Here is a 21,243-nt window from a genome sequence, read left to right on the forward strand (position 1 = left end):
CAAATGCTGAGAAGATTCTGCGGACCTCTACAAAGAAGGAATGGGGTAGCCAAATAGGTAGTGTTTGAATGAAGTAAAGTAGTCTAGGGACAATGAAAGCTTTAATATAATTCTTCCTTCCAATCCACGAAATGAACGGAAGTTTTAGGGAGTGAAGGTGTGCTCTAATGGATCTAAGTAAAGGGGCTTGATTAAGCTCGTAAAGGTCCTCTGGTTTCGCTGATATATGGGTGCCCAAAAAAGGGATTGACTTGGGGGCCCACGAAAACGCCGTGGAGCGTTTGATCATTTCTATGGAAGCGGCTGAGCAGGAAATATTTAGGGCTTGTGACTTACCATAATTAATCTTAAAATTTGAGACCAAACCATATTCCTCAAAAAGGGCTTGGAGCCTGGGAAATGAGGTCGTGGGATTGGACGTGATGACCAAGAGGTCGTCTGCGAAGGCAGCTGTCAAGTGAGTATGAGATCCCAAGGTAATCCCTTGGATATCCGGATCTTGCCTAATTTTGGCCAGCAGTGTCTCCATAACAATAACAAAGAGGGCCGGTGATAGTGGGCAGCCTTGTCTCGTCCCATTGGTAATGGGGAAGGTTGGAGAGAGTGTGCCATTGATCCGAATCCTGGCAGAGGGGAGCGAATATAGTGAGAAAATGGACTGGATGAACTGGTCCGGAAGGCCAAATTTTGACAGTGCCCGAGACATAAAATGCCAGTTGATCCTGTCAAAGGCCTTTTCTGCATCTGTACTGAGAAGGGCTAGCGGTATAGAATTCCGCCGAGCATGCGTGATTAATTGTATGACGCGAACCGTGTTTTCACTCCCCTCTCTGCCAGTAACGAATCCCACCTGCTCCTTATTGATAATGTCAGGGAGAACTGACTGGATCCGATGAGCCAGAATCTTAGCCCACCATTTCACGTCAGTGTTTAGAAGCGAAATAGGGCGGTAGCTCCCGCAGTTTAGGGGGTCTTTATTTTCTTTGTGAATTACCGTGATATGGGCCGAAAGCGATTGTGGGGGGAGGGAGCCCCCTTGGAGTAAGTAATTACAAAGGATGTTAAAATGTGGGATCAGGATGTGCTTAAAGGTTTTGTAGTAGGAGATGGTAAAGCCGTCAGGGCCTGGGCTTTTCCCGGAAGGTATGGAGGAGAGGACCTTGCTGATTTCAGAATCCGTGATGGGGGACAAGAGCTGGGCCGACTGTGATGGAGTGATAGTAGGCAGCTGGAGGGAGAAGAGGAATTTCTCAGTTGCTTCCCCTATTTGGGCTGGCGAGAGTTGGTTTGGTGGCTCTAAGTTATATAGGTCCCTGTAGAAGGCACAGAAGGAATCTGCTATGTCTGGGGTGCTTTTATGTAATGTGCCTTTGGCATCCTTGACAGCTGCGATAAAGGAATCGGCTTTCTGTTTTTTAACTAAGGCTGACATTAACCTATTCCCCCTATCTCCGTGGGCATATGACCGAAATTTGGCACGTAAAAGTAGTTTGGCTGACGTGACATTCAGCAAATTCTTGAGCTTTGTGCGAGCCTCCGAGAGGTCCGAGTCACATCTAAGGGCCTGCGAGTTTTTGTGCGTTATTTCTAGCGCCTGTATCTGGGAGAGGAGGGCCACTACTGCTTGGTTCCGCTGCTTTTTAATATGAGCCCCTAGAGCTATAAGCTCACCTCTCAGTACTGCCTTGTGGGTCTCCCAAGTGATGGAGGGGGAGGGTGCGTCCGGGCCTAGGGGGTTAAGTGTGAAAAATTCTGTTATGATAGAGGACAATTTAGCGACATGGGAGGGGTCAGAGATAATGGTGTCGTTAATACGCCAATTCCATTCCCTCTTTGGGAGGTCCAGCAGAGAAACACTCAGGAATACCGGGGCATGGTCAGACAGGGTGATGTTCCCTATGTGGGATCGGATAGCCCTATTAGCATGGGTTTTAGATAGGAATAGATAGTCAAGTCTATGGTAGGAGGATTTAGCGGCTGAATAGAAGGTGTAATCCTTACTAGAGGGGTTTGTGGTGCGCCAAATATCTATAACACCTAGCCTATGTAAGGCGAGTTTGAGGTGACGAAGCTTCACATGTAATGGCGGACTTCCCATTTGAGGAATCTATGGAAGGCTCCAGGGTGACATTGAAGTCGCCGCCTAGAATCACCATACCTTCCTTAAAGGTGGATAACAAGCCAAGGGTCTGAACGAGCCAAGCAACCTGCCCTCTGTTGGGAGCATATACAGTTGCCAGGGTAACAGGAGTGTCAGCGATAGTGCCCTTAACAAACAGGTAATGACCCTCAGGGTCCGAGGAGACGGCATAATGCTTAAAGGGGAGCTGTTTGTGGATCGCTATGCTGACACCCCTGCTAGCCGAACTATACGTGCTGTGGAACTATTGGGAAAACCTTTTGGGGGGCATTTTGGGGATCTTACCCTCTCGGAAGTGGGTTTCCTGAAAGAATGCTATAGACACTTTATCTCTTTGTAGAAGAGCAAGGACTTGGGACCGCTTGCATGGCTCGTTCATTCCCCGGGCGTTAAGGGAGGATATCACGACGGACGACATTCTGTAAGTGAGAGAAAATAATCAGCATCTAGATAAACAATATACAACATCTTTTGGCAGAAGAGGAGGAGGAAAGACACAGGAGGGAAGGAGGGGAGACAAACGGTTAGGGAACACAACAATAGTGCAAACAATTCTTGCAACAGAAGCTCCACTGAGCACCTGACTGTAAGGCGACCCTTTCTCATCATGGCTACCAGCCGGGGTCTGTCAGGTGGGGGGTCCCGCAGAGCTAGAGAGGGCCAATGACTGACCATCAAAAGGGGAAAAGGTAACCCGTAGGTAAAGCCAGGTTAACCCCTGCAGATTGAGATAAGAGCAGGGAGTGGGAAAGGTTAATACCTTGGTAAGGGTCATAAAGGAACTTAAGAGCCTGAAAAAGAGGAATGGAGACTCAAACAAAACCTTAAACATTTGCTTCATAATTCACAAATGGGAGCAGCCTAGAATCAAACGTAATACCCGTTGGGTACAGAAAGGCTTCAGGCCTTCCCGTCATAAGGCACAAAGTCCCGGATATTCAGAATGAAGCAGGAACAAAGCGTCCAAAACTTAATGACGTTCTTGAACTCAGGTTGGAGCATGAGCGGATTTTTCAGCCCTGGTTCTGGGCCCTTTTCTTGTGGGAACGGGGCGCCAGTCGGCCGCCTGGGGAGGCGGTAGAGGTGGGTGATCTAGATCTGCTGGCATCCATGAAGGGATCTCTATAGAGGACAGCCCCAACTGGGACCAACTTGCTTGCAGATCCGCTGGTGAGCGAATGGTGACCTGGCGACCATTCTTCAGAATCGCTATGCCAAATGGGTAAAGCCATCTGAATGGTGTGGCTGTCGCTTTAAGAGCATCCAGGAGTGGGCGAAGGATGCGCCTTTTAGCTAGTGTGGACGGGGCCAGATCCTGAAAAAACAGAACAGGCGTACCTTTATGCTGTATCTGCTCCGCTTCTCTGCCGGCCTTCATAAGTGCAGCCGTGTCCACAAAGCTGAGGAGGCCGCAGATCACGTCACGAGGTGGGTCTGTGGCTTTAGGCTTGGGCCTTAATGCGCGGTGGATGCGCTCAATAATGATCTTTTCCGATCTTTCGGGTCCCAGGAGACCTGCGAAAATTTCATGCGCCACTTTATTAGGTGCTTCATTCGCAATAGATTCCGGGAGGCCACGGATTCTCAGGTTCTTTCTGCGGCTACGATTTTCCTGATCCTCTATTCGGAGGAGCGCATCATTCAGTAAATCGGAATGGGAACAAATCGCAATATACGATTTTTCTTCTCTTCTAATGGCCGCATCATGCGATTTTTCTAGCTCCGACACCCGATTCCCGATATTGCGGAGATCTTCTTTTATATCGGAGAGGTCCTTCTTTATAGGAGCCAGTGCCGAATTGAGCACTTCAAGAAGCGCCGCTTTGGTGAAGGTTCTCCCCTGTTTGCGGGACTTGCAGGTCGAGGTATCTGAAATGCTGCCAGCATCCGAATCCTCCTCCATGTCAGATAGCTGAGCTGGGGCCAGCGCCATTTTAGGTGTTTCAGCCGCTCTGAGCTTCGGCTGCTTTTTAAGGTACTGGTCCATCTCAGGCTGTCTGGACCGGACAGGAGAGGGGTCCTCTTGTTCCTTGTGTCTATCCTTTCCCACTTTGCCCATTTGTGCAAATTCTAGAGCTGATTATAGGGGTTAAATCGCCGGCATTCTTGTACATAGGAGCAGTATTAGTTATATTCTGGTATACAGGAGCAGTATTATAGTAGTTATATTCTTGCACATAGGAGACAGTATTATAGTAGTTATATTCTTGTACATAGGAGGCAGTATTATAGTAGTTATATTCTTGTACATAGGAGCAGTATTATAGTAGGCATTGGTCTGTACTATAAACTCCCTTTTGAAGTCGGGCGTCACCAAAACCGGGGACCCGCACAGGGCCGACTTCAAAGCGGAGAAAGCCTCTTCCGCCCGATTATCCCAGCAAACGATCATTGACTTGTGTCCCTTCAAGAGTCCTGTCAAGGGCGCGGCTAGAGTAACAAAGTGGGGAACAAACCTCATGTAATAGCCCACCATCCCCAGGAATGACTTTATTTGCCTAGTGGTGACAGGTCAGGGCCAAGTCTGTATCGCCTCTATTTTGTTCACTTGAGGTTTGATGACTCCGCGCCCAATGAAATACCCCAGGTACTTAGTCTCGTCTAACCCTATCGCACATTTTTTTGGGTTAGGCCAGCTTTCCGAAGGGAGTACACTACAGCCTGCACTTTGGGTAGGTGACTTTCCCAGTCGGTACTGTGGATGACAATATCGTCCAGGTAAGCCAAAGCGTACCGACAAGTGGACGAAGCACGATGTCCATTAGTCGCTGAAAATTGGTGGGGACGCCATGCAGACCAAAGGGTAAGACCTTATATTGATACAGCCCCTCAGGCATGATGAAGGCAGTTTTTCTCTTTGGCAGCCTCCATTAAGGGCAACTGCCAGTACCCTTTCGTGAGGTCCAAAACAAAAAAATACCGGGCTTGTCCTAACCTCTCGATGAGCTCATCCACCCGGGGCATGGGATACGCATCGAATTTGGAAACCTCGTTCAGTTTTCGAAAGTCGTTACAAAACCGTAACGTCCCTTCCGGCTTGGGTATCAATACTATAGGACTGGCCCACTTACTTTTTGACTCCTCCATGACGTCTAGCTGCAACATTAGCTGCACCTCCTCCGATATGGCTTGTCGCCGAGTCTAGGGTACCCGGTATGGTTTTTATCTGACTTTTGCCTGAGGCTCAGTGACAATGTCATGCTGGATTATGGAAGTGCGTCCAGGGAGGTCCAAGAACATATCCGTGTTCCGAATAATGAACTCCCTGGCCTCCTGAATCTGTTTAGAGGAGAGGCTGTCAGCAATTTTTGCTGTGGCAGCCGCCTCTCTTGCATCAGACAGAGGGGTTGGTACCTCTTCTCCTAGAAAATCCGTCCGCGGGCTGTCTTCTATACAGGTTTCCCTATCTTTCCACGGTTTGAGTAAATTCACATGGTAAACCTGCTCCGACTTTCGCTGCCCTGGCTGGTGTACCTTGTAGTTTACATCTCCAATTTTCTCGAGTACCTCGTAGGGCCCCTGCCACCTAGCCAGGAACTTACTGTCCACGGTCGGCACCAGAACCAAAACCCGATCACCCAGGTTAAAGATCCAGACCCAAGCCTGCCGATTATAGACCCGACTCTGGGCTCGCTGAGCTGCCTCCATATGCTCCCTAACAAGAGGCAACACTGTCTATCCGATCTTGCATCTGGGTAACGTACTCAATGACACTTTTATGTGGAGTGGGTTGTTGTTCCCACGCCTCTTTGGCCACGTCCAAGAGACTGCGAATGTATCTGCCATATAACAGTTCGAAGGGCGAGAACCCAGTAGAGGCCTGGGGTACCTCTCGCACTGCGAACATGAGACAGGGCAGAAGGAGGTCCCAGTCCTTCCCATCTTTAGCCACCACCCTTTTCAACATATTTTTTAATGTTTGGTTAAACCTTTCTACCAGACCGTCCGTTTGCGGATGGTAAGCAGACGTCCATAACTGTTTTATGTGCAGCAACTTACAGAGTTCCCTTATCACCTTGGACATAAAAGGGGTAAAAAAAAAGGGGCAGTAACGTGTTAAAACCTAGAGTTTATTAGGACAATTAAGATCCCAGAATTGGGAAGAGGAAGCCCCTACCAGACAAACTATAAAAACATCGACAAGGGACCTACGTTAATAGGTCACCTGCAGGTGAAGTCCACTACTACGCTTTGAGGTGGGGCGGAAGTGGAGCTGACCAACAAACAGACACTGTGTTGAGAATACGGCGGTGTGCCATAGGTCTATTAACATGCCAATAGGCGAGAAAAAAAGGGTAGATCTTACCGGTGGTAAACGTCAGGACCCTGTAGTCCAATGCACAGGGGGGGGGAGGGAAATTGTTGTACTTGAATGCGTCCTCCAATGGGTTGTACCTTGGTGCCAGAGGGCCACAGGGAGAGTCTGTCCCTGTTAATGCCCTACTTGGGCTGTTATACCCTAAGGTAACCTCCTAACACGGGGTCCTATCCCCACAAGGGGTGGCCCCGTCTGGAACCTGACCCTAATTAATGAACCATAGATGGCCCTGTGAGGACAGGGGAATTGGCCCTATTGGGGGCTTGAGCTACCAGGGTGTGAGGAACTAGTAATAGTAGATATATTCAAAGTCCCTACGTGTTTCGTTTGGGAATATATCATGCTTTAAAGGGAAAGGGTACCTCTACTTCTAAAGGACCCCCTAACTCATCAGAGGACAGGGGTCACGAGTAGAGGAGGTGTCCCCACTCCTAAGACAGCTGGGTGGTTATCTCAGATGGAGGGAGGGGGGAAAAAAGGGCAGACTTAGATTGACCTGTGTAGTCCAAATCAACCCAGATACCTGCAGGTGGAGAACAACAAAGGGAATCCATTCAAATACAGGACCTGGCTGCAACTCTTACTGATGGCATATATAAAGTGGGTTTACTTACTGTATGTCTCATGGAGCGCGTATGGCCTTTACCATGGGAAGCGGCAGGGTAGTCTGGCGTGCCGCCTATCTGCCGGCGTCTGACAGCGCGACTGCGCGCGCTGTTTAGTTTAAATGGACGGAGAGGGCTGGCAGTGCGCCTGCGTGAGGGACGTGGCCGCCGCCCACGTGATCGCGTGTATGTCACCTGACGCGGCGGGCCACATCCCTCCTTGTGCATGCGCACTTGCCGTGTGGGCAGCCCATTCGCCGAGCGGCTTCAACGGCGTCATAGCACGCCAGACTGCAGAGGTCCCTTTACAGACCTTAAGAACAGAAGCAGTAAAATGCCACCAGTAGGAGATATCTCATGTATCGATGTCTTCCTTAAACAGACCATCACTGAAATAGCTGGGATATTTCCCACCTCAACAAGGCCTAACTGCAGTAGGAAGGAGAGACAGGCGATAAAGGAGCTATCCACAGATACCAACATGATGATCAAGCCCTCCGATAAGGGGGGTAATGTGGTCATCTTGGATACATCCGCTTATCGTGATATGTGTCTCACATTACTTGGCGATAGACAAAGCTATGAGACACTATCATCTGACCCCACACCAAGATTCCAGCAGGAACTAAGAGAGATCTTGACGAAAGCCAAGATGGATGGGCTCATCAGCAGCGATGAGTTTGAGTTCCTCTTTCCAGCACATCCAATCATAGCAACCTTCTATTGCCTACCCAAGGTCCATAAGGGCACACTGCCCCTCAAGGGCCGGCCAATTGTATCGGGGGTAGGCAGTTTGCCACAGAACAGCGGGATTTATGTGGACCGCATACTAGGCCCATTTGTACAATCTCTTCCGTCTTACGTGAGAGATACAGGAGATCTACTCTCCAAGTTAGAGAACCTTAATATAGAACCCAACTGGTTTCTAGCATCGATTGACGTTGAGGCCTTATATTCCTCCATCCCTCATGATAAGGGCCTCTCAGCCACAGCATATTTCCTGAGAGCCAGAGGACTGCATAATAGCTGGTTCTTCAACTCTTGAATTTTGTATTAACCAGCAACTGTTTCCTCTTCGACGGTCGGACATACCACCAGCTCAGGGGCACCGCGATGGGCAGTTCTTGCGCACCATCTTACGCGAACCTGCTCCTGGGCTGGTGGGAGGAGACCATGGTATTCGGCGATGCACCTAATTAGTACACCGAGTACATCGTCCTCTGGGCCCGCTACATAGATGATATATTCATACTGTGGAGCAGGCCAGAGGACGATTTCAAGAGGTTGGCGGAGGAACTTAATCTTAACACCATTAATCTCAGGTTCACGTCTGTGATTGTGCGTAATAATCTGCCCTTCCTGGACATCTGTATATCCAGAGACACCAAGGGGGGTTTGCAGACCACCATTTTTCGCAAGGAGACATCGACGAACTCACTACTTCGATGGGACAGCTGTCATCCTGTCCCATTGAAGCGTGGGATTCCCGTCGGCCAATATTTAAGACTCGGGCGCAACTGCTCGGAACCACGGGAGTTTAAACGTCAGGCAAACGAGTTAAGAAAGCGCTTTCGTACACGAGGTTATCCTGACAATACACTGAGAAAAGCTTATCAGAGAGCACGACAGGAGACACACACCACACTCCTGCATCCCATGGGGGGCCCCAAAACTGAGCCACAAAAGAAGTTACGAATCATCGGCACATTTGATTCAGCGGCCAGGCAAATTAAAGAGATCCTAGCACGCAATTGGGATACTCTCCTGATGGATCCGGATCTGGCAGACGTGGTCAGTCCTCATCCATCAGTGACCTTTAGGAGAGGGACCAACCTCAGAGATCAGTTTGTGCATAGCCACTATAATCCCCCCAAAAGGAGGACGTGGCTTGACAAACCAATACACGGATGTTTCAAGTGCGGCCGCTGTAGCTCCTGCAAGTATGTTACCCAGAGTAAATCACTGACACTTGACTCCACGGGTTCTACCCACCAGATACGGGATTTTATCAACTGTCGCACAGCAGGAGTGGTTGACCTCCTTACCTGCGAATGTGGTATCAGGTATGTGGGTAAGACCCGTAGAGAACTGCGGGTACGGATAGGCGAGCATATGGGCGACATTCGCAATAACAGAGATACCCCGGTAGCGAGACACGTCCAGGGGTCACATTTATAGGCTTAGAAGATATTAGGAAGCCACTACTTGGAGGGGACTGGGACAAAAGGATCCTCCAGAGGGAGTGCTGGTGGATATTCAAGTTGAAAACCACCAGCCCCCATGGCTTGAATGACCAGCTACAATTTGGCTGCTTCTTGTGACCCAGTTTGGATTCCCGTCATATATCATTACTTATCTGCTACATTGGATGGGGTGCCTGAATCGGTGGGACCATAGGTCAGTCTGGTTCCTCCCAGGTCCCCCCTTCCCCCGGACGTTTCACTCCTTCCATCTGCGGTTGACTCTCTGTCCCTTTGTAATGTGTGACTAGGAAGTGTTTTTTTGGGCACTTCCATCTGATTGGCGGACTCCTGTCTCTTTGCCTAACTTGGCACTAGCAAGTGTTAACCCTTGCACTTTCATTCGGTGGCTATTTTCTGTTTCCGCTCTTATCTGTCACCAGCAGATGTCACTCTAGGTAATGACCACACCGTCTGAGCGACCACCACTATCATCTGTCATAAAAGTTACAATACCCTATCTAGGTCTAAGGGGGTTGCCTTCTATTAAATGCCCCCTCCGAGGTCCCACGCTGGTGGGGATGTTTATTATCTTCCCCATCATTAGCAGGAGTGTAGTAGTAGGAGTCGTTTTGATTTAACCACGACTCCTCCCATTCCCGCTACCTCTGATGCCGTTGAAGCCGCACGGCAAATGGGCTGCCCACACGGCAAGTGCGCATGCGCAAGGAGGGATGTGGCCCGCCGCGTCAGGTGACATACACGCGATCACGTGGGCGGCGGCCATGCCCCTCACGCAGGCGCACTGCCAGCCCTCTCCGTCCATTTAAACTAAACAGCGCGCACAGTCGCGCTGTCAGATGCCGGCAGATAGGCGGCACGCCAGACTACCCTGCCGCTTCCCATGGTAAAGGCCATACGCGCTCCATGAGACATACAGTAAGTAAACCCACTTTATATATGCCATCAGTAAGAGTTGCAGCCAGGTCCTCTATTTGAATGGATTCCCTTTGTTGTTCTCCACCTGCAGGTATCTGGGTTGATTTGGACTACACAGGTCAATCTAAGTCTGCGCAACCTTTACCCTTTTTTCCCCCCTCCCTCCATCTGAGATAACCACCCAGCTGTCTTAGGAATGGGGACACCTCCTCTACTCGTGACCCCTGTCCCCTGATGAGTTAGAGGGTCCTTTAGAAGTAGAGGTACCCTTTCCCTTTAAAGCATGATATATTCCCAAACGAAACGCGTAGGGACTTTGAATATATCTACTATTACTAGTTCCTCACACCCTGGTAGCTCAAGCCCCCAATAGGGCCAATTCCCCTGTCCTCACAGGGCCATCTAGGGTTCATTAATTAGGGTCAGGTTCCGGACGGGGCCACCCCTTGCGGGGATAGGACCCCGTGTTATGGGGTTACCTTAGGGTATAACAGGCCAAGTAGGGCATAAACAGGGACAGACTCTCCCTGTGGCCCTCTGGCACCAAGGTACAACCCATTGGAGGACGCATTCAAGTACAAGAATTTCCTCTCCCCCCCCCCCCCTGTGCATTGGACTACAGGGTCCTGACGTTTACCACCGGTAAGATCTACCCTTTTTTTCTCGCCTATTGGCATGTTAATAGACCTATGGCACACCGCCGTAGTCTCAACACAGTGTCTGTTTGTTGATCAGCTCCACTTCCGCCCCACCTCAAAGCGTAGTAGTGGACTTGACCTGCAGGTGACCTATTAACGTAGGTCCCTTGTCGATGTTTGTATAGTTTGTCTGGTAGGGGCTTCCTCTTCCCAATTCTGGGATCTTAATTGTCCTAATAAACTCTAGGTTTTAACACGTTACTGCCCCTTTTTTTCACATATTTCTCATTACAGAGCAGTACACCCCAGGGGGGGTGCTTCCGCACCTTCTCCCCTTAGGGACCACCTTTTTCATTTTTTTACATAAAAGGGGTCCCTTGGTCGGTCAGAACCTCTTTAGGTAGTCCTACTCTGGAAAATATCTCCATTAATTCCTTAGCTATGAGTTTGGCCGAGGTATGTTGCAGTGGCACCGCCTCCGGGTACCGAGTGGCGTACTCTAGAATGACTAAGATGTGTTGATGCCCTCTGGCGGACTTCAGTACTGGGCCTATGAGGTCCATAGCTATTCGGTCAAACGGTACTTCGATAATCGGGAGAGGTACTAGGGGACTACGGAAATGTGGCTCGGGGCTAGTTATCTGGCAGGTCAGGCAAGACTTACAAAACTCTTCCATTTCTTTGAATATGCTGGGCCAGTAAAACTGCTGTAGAATACGATCCTGAGTTTTCTGCAGCCCCAGGTGACCCCCGAGAACGTGTTGGTGGGCTAGATCTAACTCAAGCTTGCGAAAAGCCTTGGGGACCACCAACTGTTCAATAGGCTTACCCTGTGGTTGGTTTACCCAATACAACATATCCTTATGAACCACAAAACAGGGAAACACTGACTCTGCCCCAGGTTGTTGTGGTTCACCATCTACTATTAACACATTTTCCCAGGCGCAGGATAGGGTTGGGTCCCGACGTTGAGCGGTACCAAGATTATCCCCGGAGACATTGAGGTCTGCCAATTCAGGACCCGGCGGCAAGTCCTCCAGGTCTCCCACATCACACTTGGCGGGGTTGTCTCCCCCTCCTTCACCGAAGTGGCGGTCACCCGTACCTCTGGCCCTCCGGTTCCCAGGTTTCTGGTTTACCCCTCAGCCGGGCCACTCTGCTAGGGTTACCCCTGTCTCATGGGTATCAGTCACTCTCATAGCAGGCCACAGTGCCAGTGGTTAGAGATACCAGCGCGGTGGGGTAGTCTTTTAAGTCTCCGTGGATGCACCTCACCCTGACTTTCTGGCCAGTATACTCAGGAGACCGCACCAGGGTAGCCCTTACTAGGGTCACCAGACTCCCTGAGTCCAGCAGAGCCTCCGCCGAAGTGTCTCCCAATTCCACCTGGCACAAATGATCTAGAGTCTCTGGGGTACCTGTTGCACACAGCCTCCTGGCATATAGCGACTGACGGTAGCCTTAGTTGGTATCCATGGGCTCAACCCGATGGGGACAGTGAGCCCTTACATGGCCAGGCTCCGGACACCGCCAGCAGACTATCGGAGCCAGGTCCGCCATGGGTACATCCCGGGCGGGTTTTATTGGCTCAAATCTCCGGGCCTGGGGTAGAGATTTCTGGAGTTTGCTGACCCCCCTCATGACAGAACCCTCCTTTAGATTCCTGGTAGTTTCATAGCATTCCACCAGGTCCACCATCTCAAGGGCATTGCCAGGAGACACCTGACTGATCCAGTGCTGGAGAGGGTATGGCAAAGCCCTCCAGAACATATCGGCTAACATACGATCCAGCATAGCAGTGGGACTCCGCACGTCAGGCTGTAGCCATTTTCGAAGTAAGGTGTAGTAAGTTATAATACTGGGGTCTTGCAGGCTCAGCCGGGTTGAACCCCCACTGATGCACCCGCTGGGCCCGGACCAACACATTCACCCCCAGTCTTGCCAGAATCTCACCCTTGACTTTCTGGTAGTCGGCCGCTTGATCGTCCGGCAAGTCGAAATACACCAGCTGGGAATCGGATGCTGGGAACAGAGCGATGACCTCAGCCCACTGGTCACGGGGTAGCTTTTCCCTGATGGTCACTTTCTCGTACATCGCCAGGTAGGTTTTAATGTCGTCTGCAGGGGTCATCTTAGGAATCGTGGCATGGACTGCTTTCTGGACATCGTGGGCGCTCAGGGTTTCTGCTGCTGTGTGCAAAGCCATCACTTGTAGCAGCAACTGGTTAGTCTCCCGGTGCTGCTTATTAGCCTTGCGTTGCTGTAGGTTTGTCTCTCGCTGCTGCAGATTAGCCTTCATGAGGGCATTCACAACAGCCTCCATTTTGTCGTGGAGCACTGGTTGTAATACAGCTGGTTTAATTTACGACATACAACCATGCCTAAAAAATGCAGAAACCCCCCCCAAAAAAAATCGCCGTTCACGCCATCCTTACTGCTCTTGCCCGCGTCCTCCACCAATTGTGGGGACTCGCTCTGGTAGACAGGATTAGCGGACGCAGTATAGAGGCAACAACAAGTTCTTTGGATCAAACAGTTCAGTGTTTTATTCACATTTTAGGCAAGTGACAAAACAAGCAGTCATAATCAACCAAAAAGTCACCTTGCGGTGTTGGTGTTAATTAACACCATGCGGCAATTCTGCCTCAAGGAGTCCTTGCTGATAGCAGCACCAACCTGTTTTCACACCAAAAAGGTAGCAAGCCTTCATTCAGACACAAGGCTCCCAGATCCCAACACAGAGACCTCGCTTCTGAGCTCAGCTGCCTATTTAAGGATAGCCAGGTGCTGTCAAAACCCGGTACGGCACTTACAATCCGGTCCAGTATTTGACCTCACCTGGCTGTAAATCAGCCCAGCAGCACATGCTGGGAGGAAAATACCTGCCTTCCCAGACAAAACCTCTCACTGTGTCACACTGTACATAGGAGCAGTATTATGGTAGTTATATTCCTGTACACAAGAGCAGTATTATAGTAGTTATATTCTTGTACATAGGAGCAGTATTATAGTAGTTATATTCTTGTACATAGGAGCAGTATTATAGTAGTTATATTCCTGTACATAGGAGGCAGTATTATAGTAGCTATATTCTTGTACATAGGAGCAGTATTATAGTAGTTATATTCTTGTACATAGGAGGCAGTATTATAGTAGTTATATTCTTGTACATAGGAGGCAGTATTATAGTAGTTATATTCTTGTACATAGGAGCAGTATTATAGTAGTTATATTCCTGTACATAGGAGGCAGTATTATAGTAGTTATATTCTTGTACATAGGAGCAGTATTATAGTAGTTATATTCTTGTACATAGGAGGCAGTATTATAGTAGTTATATTCTTGTACATAGGAGGCAGTATTATAGTAGTTATATTCTTGTACATAGGAGGCCGTATTATAGTAGTTATATCCCTGTTGTAACAGGGTGCCGAAGGTGCACTCTGTCTCCCATCAGCCGCACACCTGCTGCTTAGCTTCGGGAGTGAGGATCTGTGTTTGACCTCGTTCCCAGGGCGGCTTTGCTAGCTGGGAGGCTCCCCGCTCCTAGGTCTGCCTTGAGCGCCGAGCTGATCACTCTGTGCTCGACTGGTCGGCAGAGGTCGCACTACATTTTTTCCGGAAGAGTAAAAACACTCCTCTGACCATTTTTGAGGAGTATTTTTACCCGAGGAGGAGTATGAAAGTTGTATTAATTCAAATACATAATACGTAGGCCTGCACTTGCCCACATCTGTGTTTGGAGCCTCTGTTGCAGATTATATGTTAACAGATGCCATACTGTGGCATCCGTCACCATAGAGTTCCACTGTGTAAAAAAATAAATATATATATATATATATACTTCAGCCTATACGTTTTTTTTGCTGGACTTTGCAGTATGGAAAAAACGTGGTACACTAAGCATATTTTTTATTTTTTTTGCAATGGAACTCCATAGTGACGAATGCCCCAGTACGGCATCTGTCTGAGGCGTCCGTTAATGTATACGTTTTTTGTGTACATTGAACATATGACAAAAACTCACCCTTATGTACCCGATCCAGCAATTTCGTTATTTTCGTTGTTCTGCTCCGTTAGATGAGCAGAACAACAGAAATAAATAGCAGTGATGTGAACGGGGCTTAAGAGGTGGGTATTCATGAAGGGGAACTGCAACCACCATCATTCCTTCAGAGCTGCAGACATGAATGTGAGCTGGATCCTGGCTACATGTGATAATGCGGTGGCCATGGCGTGTGCTGCACTTGGTGTGTTTCTTTGCTCGGTGACTGGTGTATGTGAGTAATGCACAGGGCAGGATCTGCTGCTAGGACAGTGCCGGCCTGCAGCTTTAGGCTCCATTCACACGTCCGCAATTTCGTTCTGCATTTTGCGGAACGGAATTGCGGACCCATTCATTCCTATGGGGCAGCACGATGTGCTGTCCGGACACGGAATTGCGGATCCGCACTTCCGTTCCGCAAAAAAATAGAACATGTCCTATTCTTGTCCGCAATTGCGGACAAGAACAGGCATATTCTATTAGTGCCGGCAATGTGCGGCCCGCAAAATGTAGACCGCTTTCCGTGTTTTGTGGATCCGCGGCTCCGTGTATCCGCAAAACACGTTGCGGACGTGTGAATGGAGCCTTAATAGTAAGAACTAGAGGGACTGCCCCATCAAGAAGACCCTTGTCCGTGTGCTCAGGACCCTTCTGTGTGATGGGAGATTTGGTGTAACCAGTTGGGGCAGCGTGAATTTTTACCATTGACTCAGTGGGATGATGGATACGTTTGCGTAGCGTCTGTGCATGGACCCTCTGGCCGAGCAGAGAAGCCCTGGACTTGGGAAGTGATTGATGCCTTGGTGCAGTGACTGCTCCAGGCTGGAGACTCTTCAACTATATTTGCCCATTATTTAGAGAGCTGCAGCATCATGGAGAATGAGGAAGAGAATCTGCTCTGTGGGGGTTGTAGTCCTGTCATCCTGCGCAACCACAGATCTGCCAGAGCCTCTCCTCCTGTCTCCCTGCCTCAAAAACTGCCCACATCTCCACTGCTAGGTGTGACTACGATTATCGGGTCCAGGCATAGCGCAGTGTCAACTCCCCTGAACCCCCAGGTAAATCCAGAACTAATGGAATTTGGCTTCCAGGGGGTTATTAATTGAAATCCCGCGCTCTGCGTCTTGTCACAAAACTTACTGGTTCAGGTTGTAGGGGAAGAAGAGTAAAAGTGGCTTTATGACCGCACTGTCATACTCGTCATCGCTCCCTGGCTGTAGTCTTCAGCTCGCTCATCCGCCACCATGCTTCTAGGGGTCCTTGCGCAGCGCGCCCGGCACTGCTTGCTTCCGCCGCCCCCAGGAGCCAGCCCCTCCTCCTTCCAGCTTCCCCTGCTGCAGGGCGCTGTATCGCTCTGGTGCCCGCCTGAACCAACCAATAGCAGAGCTCCTTGCTGTAAGAAGCCTTGTTATTGGTTATTGCAGGCACAGGCAGCATCGCTGCGCTGCCTGTGCTGTTCACAGCGCGCCCTACGCTGATGAAAAGCAGGGAAAAGTCTAAGGCGTATCAGTACGCCTTAGACTTTTTCCAGGGAGTAAAATGGCCTGAACAGGCGTCTATGACGCTTGTACAGGCGTTATTGCGACCTCTGCTGGTCGGTCTGTCGGTCATGTGACGCTGGCCACGTCACATGACCCTCACTCCCCACTATAAATACAGGCAGCCTGCTGGCCATAAGTTGCCTGTTAATTTAGGTTCCTGGTGTTTGTTGGATACCTGTGTACTTACCTGATCCTGTTCCCTGACGATCCTTTGCCTGCTCCTCCTGTACTGCGCATCCCTCCTGGTATTTATGACCCCGGCTTCTCCTGACCATTCTTTGCTTATCCCTCTGTACTGCGTTGTCCTCTTGGTTTTGACCCGGTCCGTTCACTATCCGTTATTTGTCTTGTCTGTCCTTCCCGCACGTATCCTAAGTTAGGGACTGCCGTCCAGTTGTCCCCTGTCATCAGGACTCGTGAGGCAAGTAGGCAGGGCCAGGGGTGAGGGTGGAGCGCAGTGGTCACTATTCTCCCCCCTGTGCGTGTGTGTGTATGTGACGGTTACACCTGTACATAGGAGGCAGTATTATAGTAGTTATATTCTTGTACATAGGAGGCAGTATTATAGTAGTTATATTCTTGTACATATGAGGCAGTATTATAGTAGTTATATTCTTGTACATAGGAGGCAGTATTATAGTAGTTATATTCTTGTACATAGGAGGCAGTATTATAGTAGTTATATTCTTGTACATAGGAGGCAGTATTATAGTAGGTATATTCTTATACATAGGAGGCAGTATTATAGTAGTTATATTCTTGTACATAGGAGCAGTATTATAGTAGTTATATTCTTGTACATAGGAGCAGTATTATAGTAGTTATATTCCTGTACATAGGAGCAGTATTATAGTAGTTATATTCTTGTGGATAGGAGGCAGTATTATAGTAGTTATATTCTTGTACATAGGAGCAGTATTATAGTAGTTATATTCTTGTACATAGGAGCAGTATTATAGTAGTTATATTCTTGTACATAGGAGCAGTATTATAGTAGTTATATTCTTGTACATAGGAGGCAGTATTATAGTAGTTATATTCCTGTACATAGGAGGCAGTATTATAGTAGTTATATTCTTGTACATAGGAGCAGTATTATAGTAGTTATATTCTTGTACATAGGAGCAGTATTATAGTAGTTATATTCTTGTACATAGGAGCAGTATTATAGTAGTTATATTCTTGTACATAGGAGGCAGTATTATAGTAGTTATATTCCTGTACATATGAGCAGTATTATAGTAGTTGTATTCTTGTACATAGGAGACAGTATTATAGTAGTTATATTCTTGTACATAGGAGCAGTATTATAGTAGTTATATCCTTGTACATAGGAGCAGTATTATAGTAGTTATATTCTTGCACATAGGAGCAGTATTATAGTAGTTATATTCTTGTACATAGGAGCAGTATTATAGTAGTTATATTCTTGTACATAGGAGCAGTATTATAGTAGTTATATTATTGTACATAGGAGGCAGTATTATAGTAGTTATATTCCTGTACATATGAAGCAGTATTATAGTAGTTATATTCTTGTACATAGGAGCAGTATTATAGTAGTTATATTCTTGTACATAGGAGGCAGTATTATAGTAGTTATATTCTTGTACATAGGAGCAGTATTATAGTAGTTATATTCTTGTACATAGGAGGCAGTATTATAGTAGTTATATTCTTGTACATAGGAGCAGTATTATACTAGTTATATTCTTGTACATAGGAGCAGTATTATAATAGTTATATTCTTGTACATAGGAGGCAGTATTATATTAGATATATTCTTGTACATAGGAGCAGTATTATAGTAGTTATATTCTTGTACATAGGAGGCAGTATTATAGTAGTTATATTCTTGTACATAGGAGCAGTATTATAGTAGTTATATTCTTGTACATAGGAGCAGTATTATAGTAGTTATATTCTTGTGGATAGGAGGCAGTATTATAGTAGTTATATTCTTGTACATAGGAGCAGTATTATAGTAGTTATATTCTTGTACATAGGAGCAGTATTATAGTAGTTATATTCTTGTACATAGGAGCAGTATTATAGTAGTTATATTCTTGTACATAGGAGGCAGTATTATAGTAGTTATATTCCTGTACATAGGAGGCAGTATTATAGTAGTTATATTCTTGTACATAGGAGCAGTATTATAGTAGTTATATTCTTGTACATAGGAGCAGTATTATAGTAGTTATATTCTTGTACATAGGAGCAGTATTATAGTAGTTATATTCTTGTACATAGGAGGCAGTATTATAGTAGTTATATTCCTGTACATATGAGCAGTATTATAGTAGTTATATTCTTGTACATAGGAGGCAGTATTATAGTAGTTATATTCTTGCACATAGGAGCAGTATTATAGTAGTTATATTCTTGTACATAGGAGCAGTATTATAGTAGTTATATTGTACATAGGAGCAGTATTATAGTAGTTATATTATTGTACATAGGAGGCAGTATTATAGTAGTTATATTCCTGTACATATGAAGCAGTATTTTAGTAGTTATATTCTTGTACATAGGAGCAGTATTATAGTAGTTATATTCTTGTACATAGGAGCAGTATTATAGTAGTTATATTCTTGTACATAGGAGGCAGTATTATAGTAGTTATATTCTTGTACATAGGAGCAGTATTATAGTAGTTATATTCTTGTACATAGGAGCAGTATTATAGTAGTTATATTCTTGTACATAGGAGGCAGTATTATATTAGATATATTCTTGTACATAGGAGCAGTATTATAGTAGTTATATTCTTGTACATAGGAGGCAGTATTATAGTAGTTATATTCTTGTACATAGGAGCAGTATTATAGTAGTTATATTCTTGTACATAGGAGCAGTATTATAGTAGTTATGTATGAGGTAGCATTTAGTTTCAGAACTTATCCGAAGACTGTGTATGTATGCATGCATCTGTATTCCAGTTTAATTACAGTTTTAGTTAGAATATCTTATAATGTCACAATGCAAGTTGGTGGCTACAATACATTTCGTACTATCTATGTGATGTATAGATATATTTCTGCAGAGAGATACCAACATAATGTTAAATATTTTCCTCTTCAGATAAATCTGTATGCTAATATAGTAAAAATATTTACAACTCTGTGCAGACGTTTGCCCTTATGCCTGAGGTCCAGCAATGATTCAAACTTTGTTTGTGCACATACGCAGTACTGGTCACTCGCCACACGGTGTCACTGCTGCTCACTATTAATATGTACATGTATGTTACACAGAGTAGCTATAGGGGAAGCGGCTGCTTTGGGGCCCTGACCCAGAAGGGGGCCCATCCAGGAGGAGGAGGACTAAAGGATTTGGTCAGGGCCCCCTCAACAGTATTACACAATGAAATTATATACAGTGACAGTGTAGAAAACTGATGGAACAGCTGCCGGGCCTGGTCTGATCGATAGCGATCTTTACTAGCCACAGGAATGGGGGCGGCATGAAAGGAAGGGGTTGCAAAAAAATGACTGGGGGAGTGGGGCCCCATTCAAAAATTTGCTGTGGGGCCCAGTCATTTCTAGCTACACCACTGATGTTACACTAATATATCCACACGCACACAGTATGTTGCAATGCTTCTGCCATACACTACAATAATCCATATGACCCTATACTTTAGACCAGGGATCATCAGTCACTGCCACTCCAATAGTTGTGTAACTACAGTTCCCATTATGCTCCGTTCACATACTGTATATGGGAGTACCGGGAACAGCTGGGAGTTGTAGTTTGACAACGGCTAGTGTCAGAGGTCACTGACCCTTGCCCTAGACATACAGTATAATGCTCGTAATCTCTGTTATTGACTGCCAGGGAGAGCTGGGAGAGGAATAGCAAAGAGACTCTGGCTGAAGCCATGACTGAGACCATCGGGCGTTAGATAACACACTAAGGATTTCAGGGGATTGCATTTCACTGATACAGAATGCAAAAATCCTGTTCACCACCTGTGCGTTTTTAGGGATCATGAGGAGCCGGCAGCCATTCTCGATGAATACGCCAGTGGTTGTAATTCTTTTTTACTTCCCCTACAGCCTGCCATATTGGACATGTTTTGGAGGAGTGACTGCACTTACACCAGATCAGTTCATGAGGATCAATGGATTCCCCAACACATACTGGGGCTGGGGAGGAGAGGACGATGATATCGCCATGAGGTAACCTACCGCGGTGAGGGTCACAAAGCTGTGATTGGGACGAGCGCTGTCTTCCTCCCTTTCCCCTACTAGAAGCCGCTCTGTCAGTGTTCAGAAACCTCCTCGGTCACACGAGAACCCATCTAGTGTAAAACAGCAATGAGGAGGAGAAGCAGAAGGCCGGCACTCCAGCTGTTGTGAAACTACAACTCCCAGCATGCATACTGCGTCTTCTCTTTTCAGTACTCTGGGAATAGTAGTTTCACAACAGCTTGACTGCTGAAGGATGCGGGCCCCGGACCTCCAGCTCACCCATTCGTTGGAGATGGAGGGAAATTGCCTTTATGAGAACCCAGCAGAGGGTTAGACCCGAAATCTGCACGTTACACGTAACATTTTGGACTCCACTATATCTAATGCATCTGCAAGTGTCCTGGAGGACAAGTTGGAGAGACCTGACCTACATCCATTATGTGGGCCCCGCTCCAGTCACATGTAACCCTCAGAACACTTCTGATTGGCCAGAAGGCTACATCCAGGTCTGGAAATGAGTGAGGTTGAGCCCCTTTTGCCCGGCATACAATGGCTTCTATAGATCGAGCGCTCTTTGTGGAGAGTTCCTTTAAATCATCTTCCAGAAGGGCCAACTATTGGACGTGTCCTTTAATAGGTTT

General features: G+C 47.2%; 1 protein-coding gene across 2 annotated transcripts in view; it reads left to right on the forward strand.

Moving 5' to 3' along the window:
* The window catches only part of LOC120994388 (beta-1,4-galactosyltransferase 3-like), a 462,074-nt gene that overhangs the window by 439,060 nt on the left and 1,771 nt on the right, over window positions 1–21,243 (forward strand). For both annotated transcript variants that reach the window (XM_040422909.1, XM_040422908.1), the window contains exon 5: window positions 20,468–20,590. In XM_040422909.1, the coding sequence (XP_040278843.1) occupies window positions 20,468–20,590 (123 nt within the window). The remainder of the gene's footprint in view (window positions 1–20,467; window positions 20,591–21,243) is intronic.

The sequence above is a fragment of the Bufo bufo genome, chromosome 3, assembly GCF_905171765.1.
Source record: "Bufo bufo chromosome 3, aBufBuf1.1, whole genome shotgun sequence".
Classification (NCBI taxonomy): Eukaryota; Metazoa; Chordata; class Amphibia; order Anura; family Bufonidae; genus Bufo; species Bufo bufo.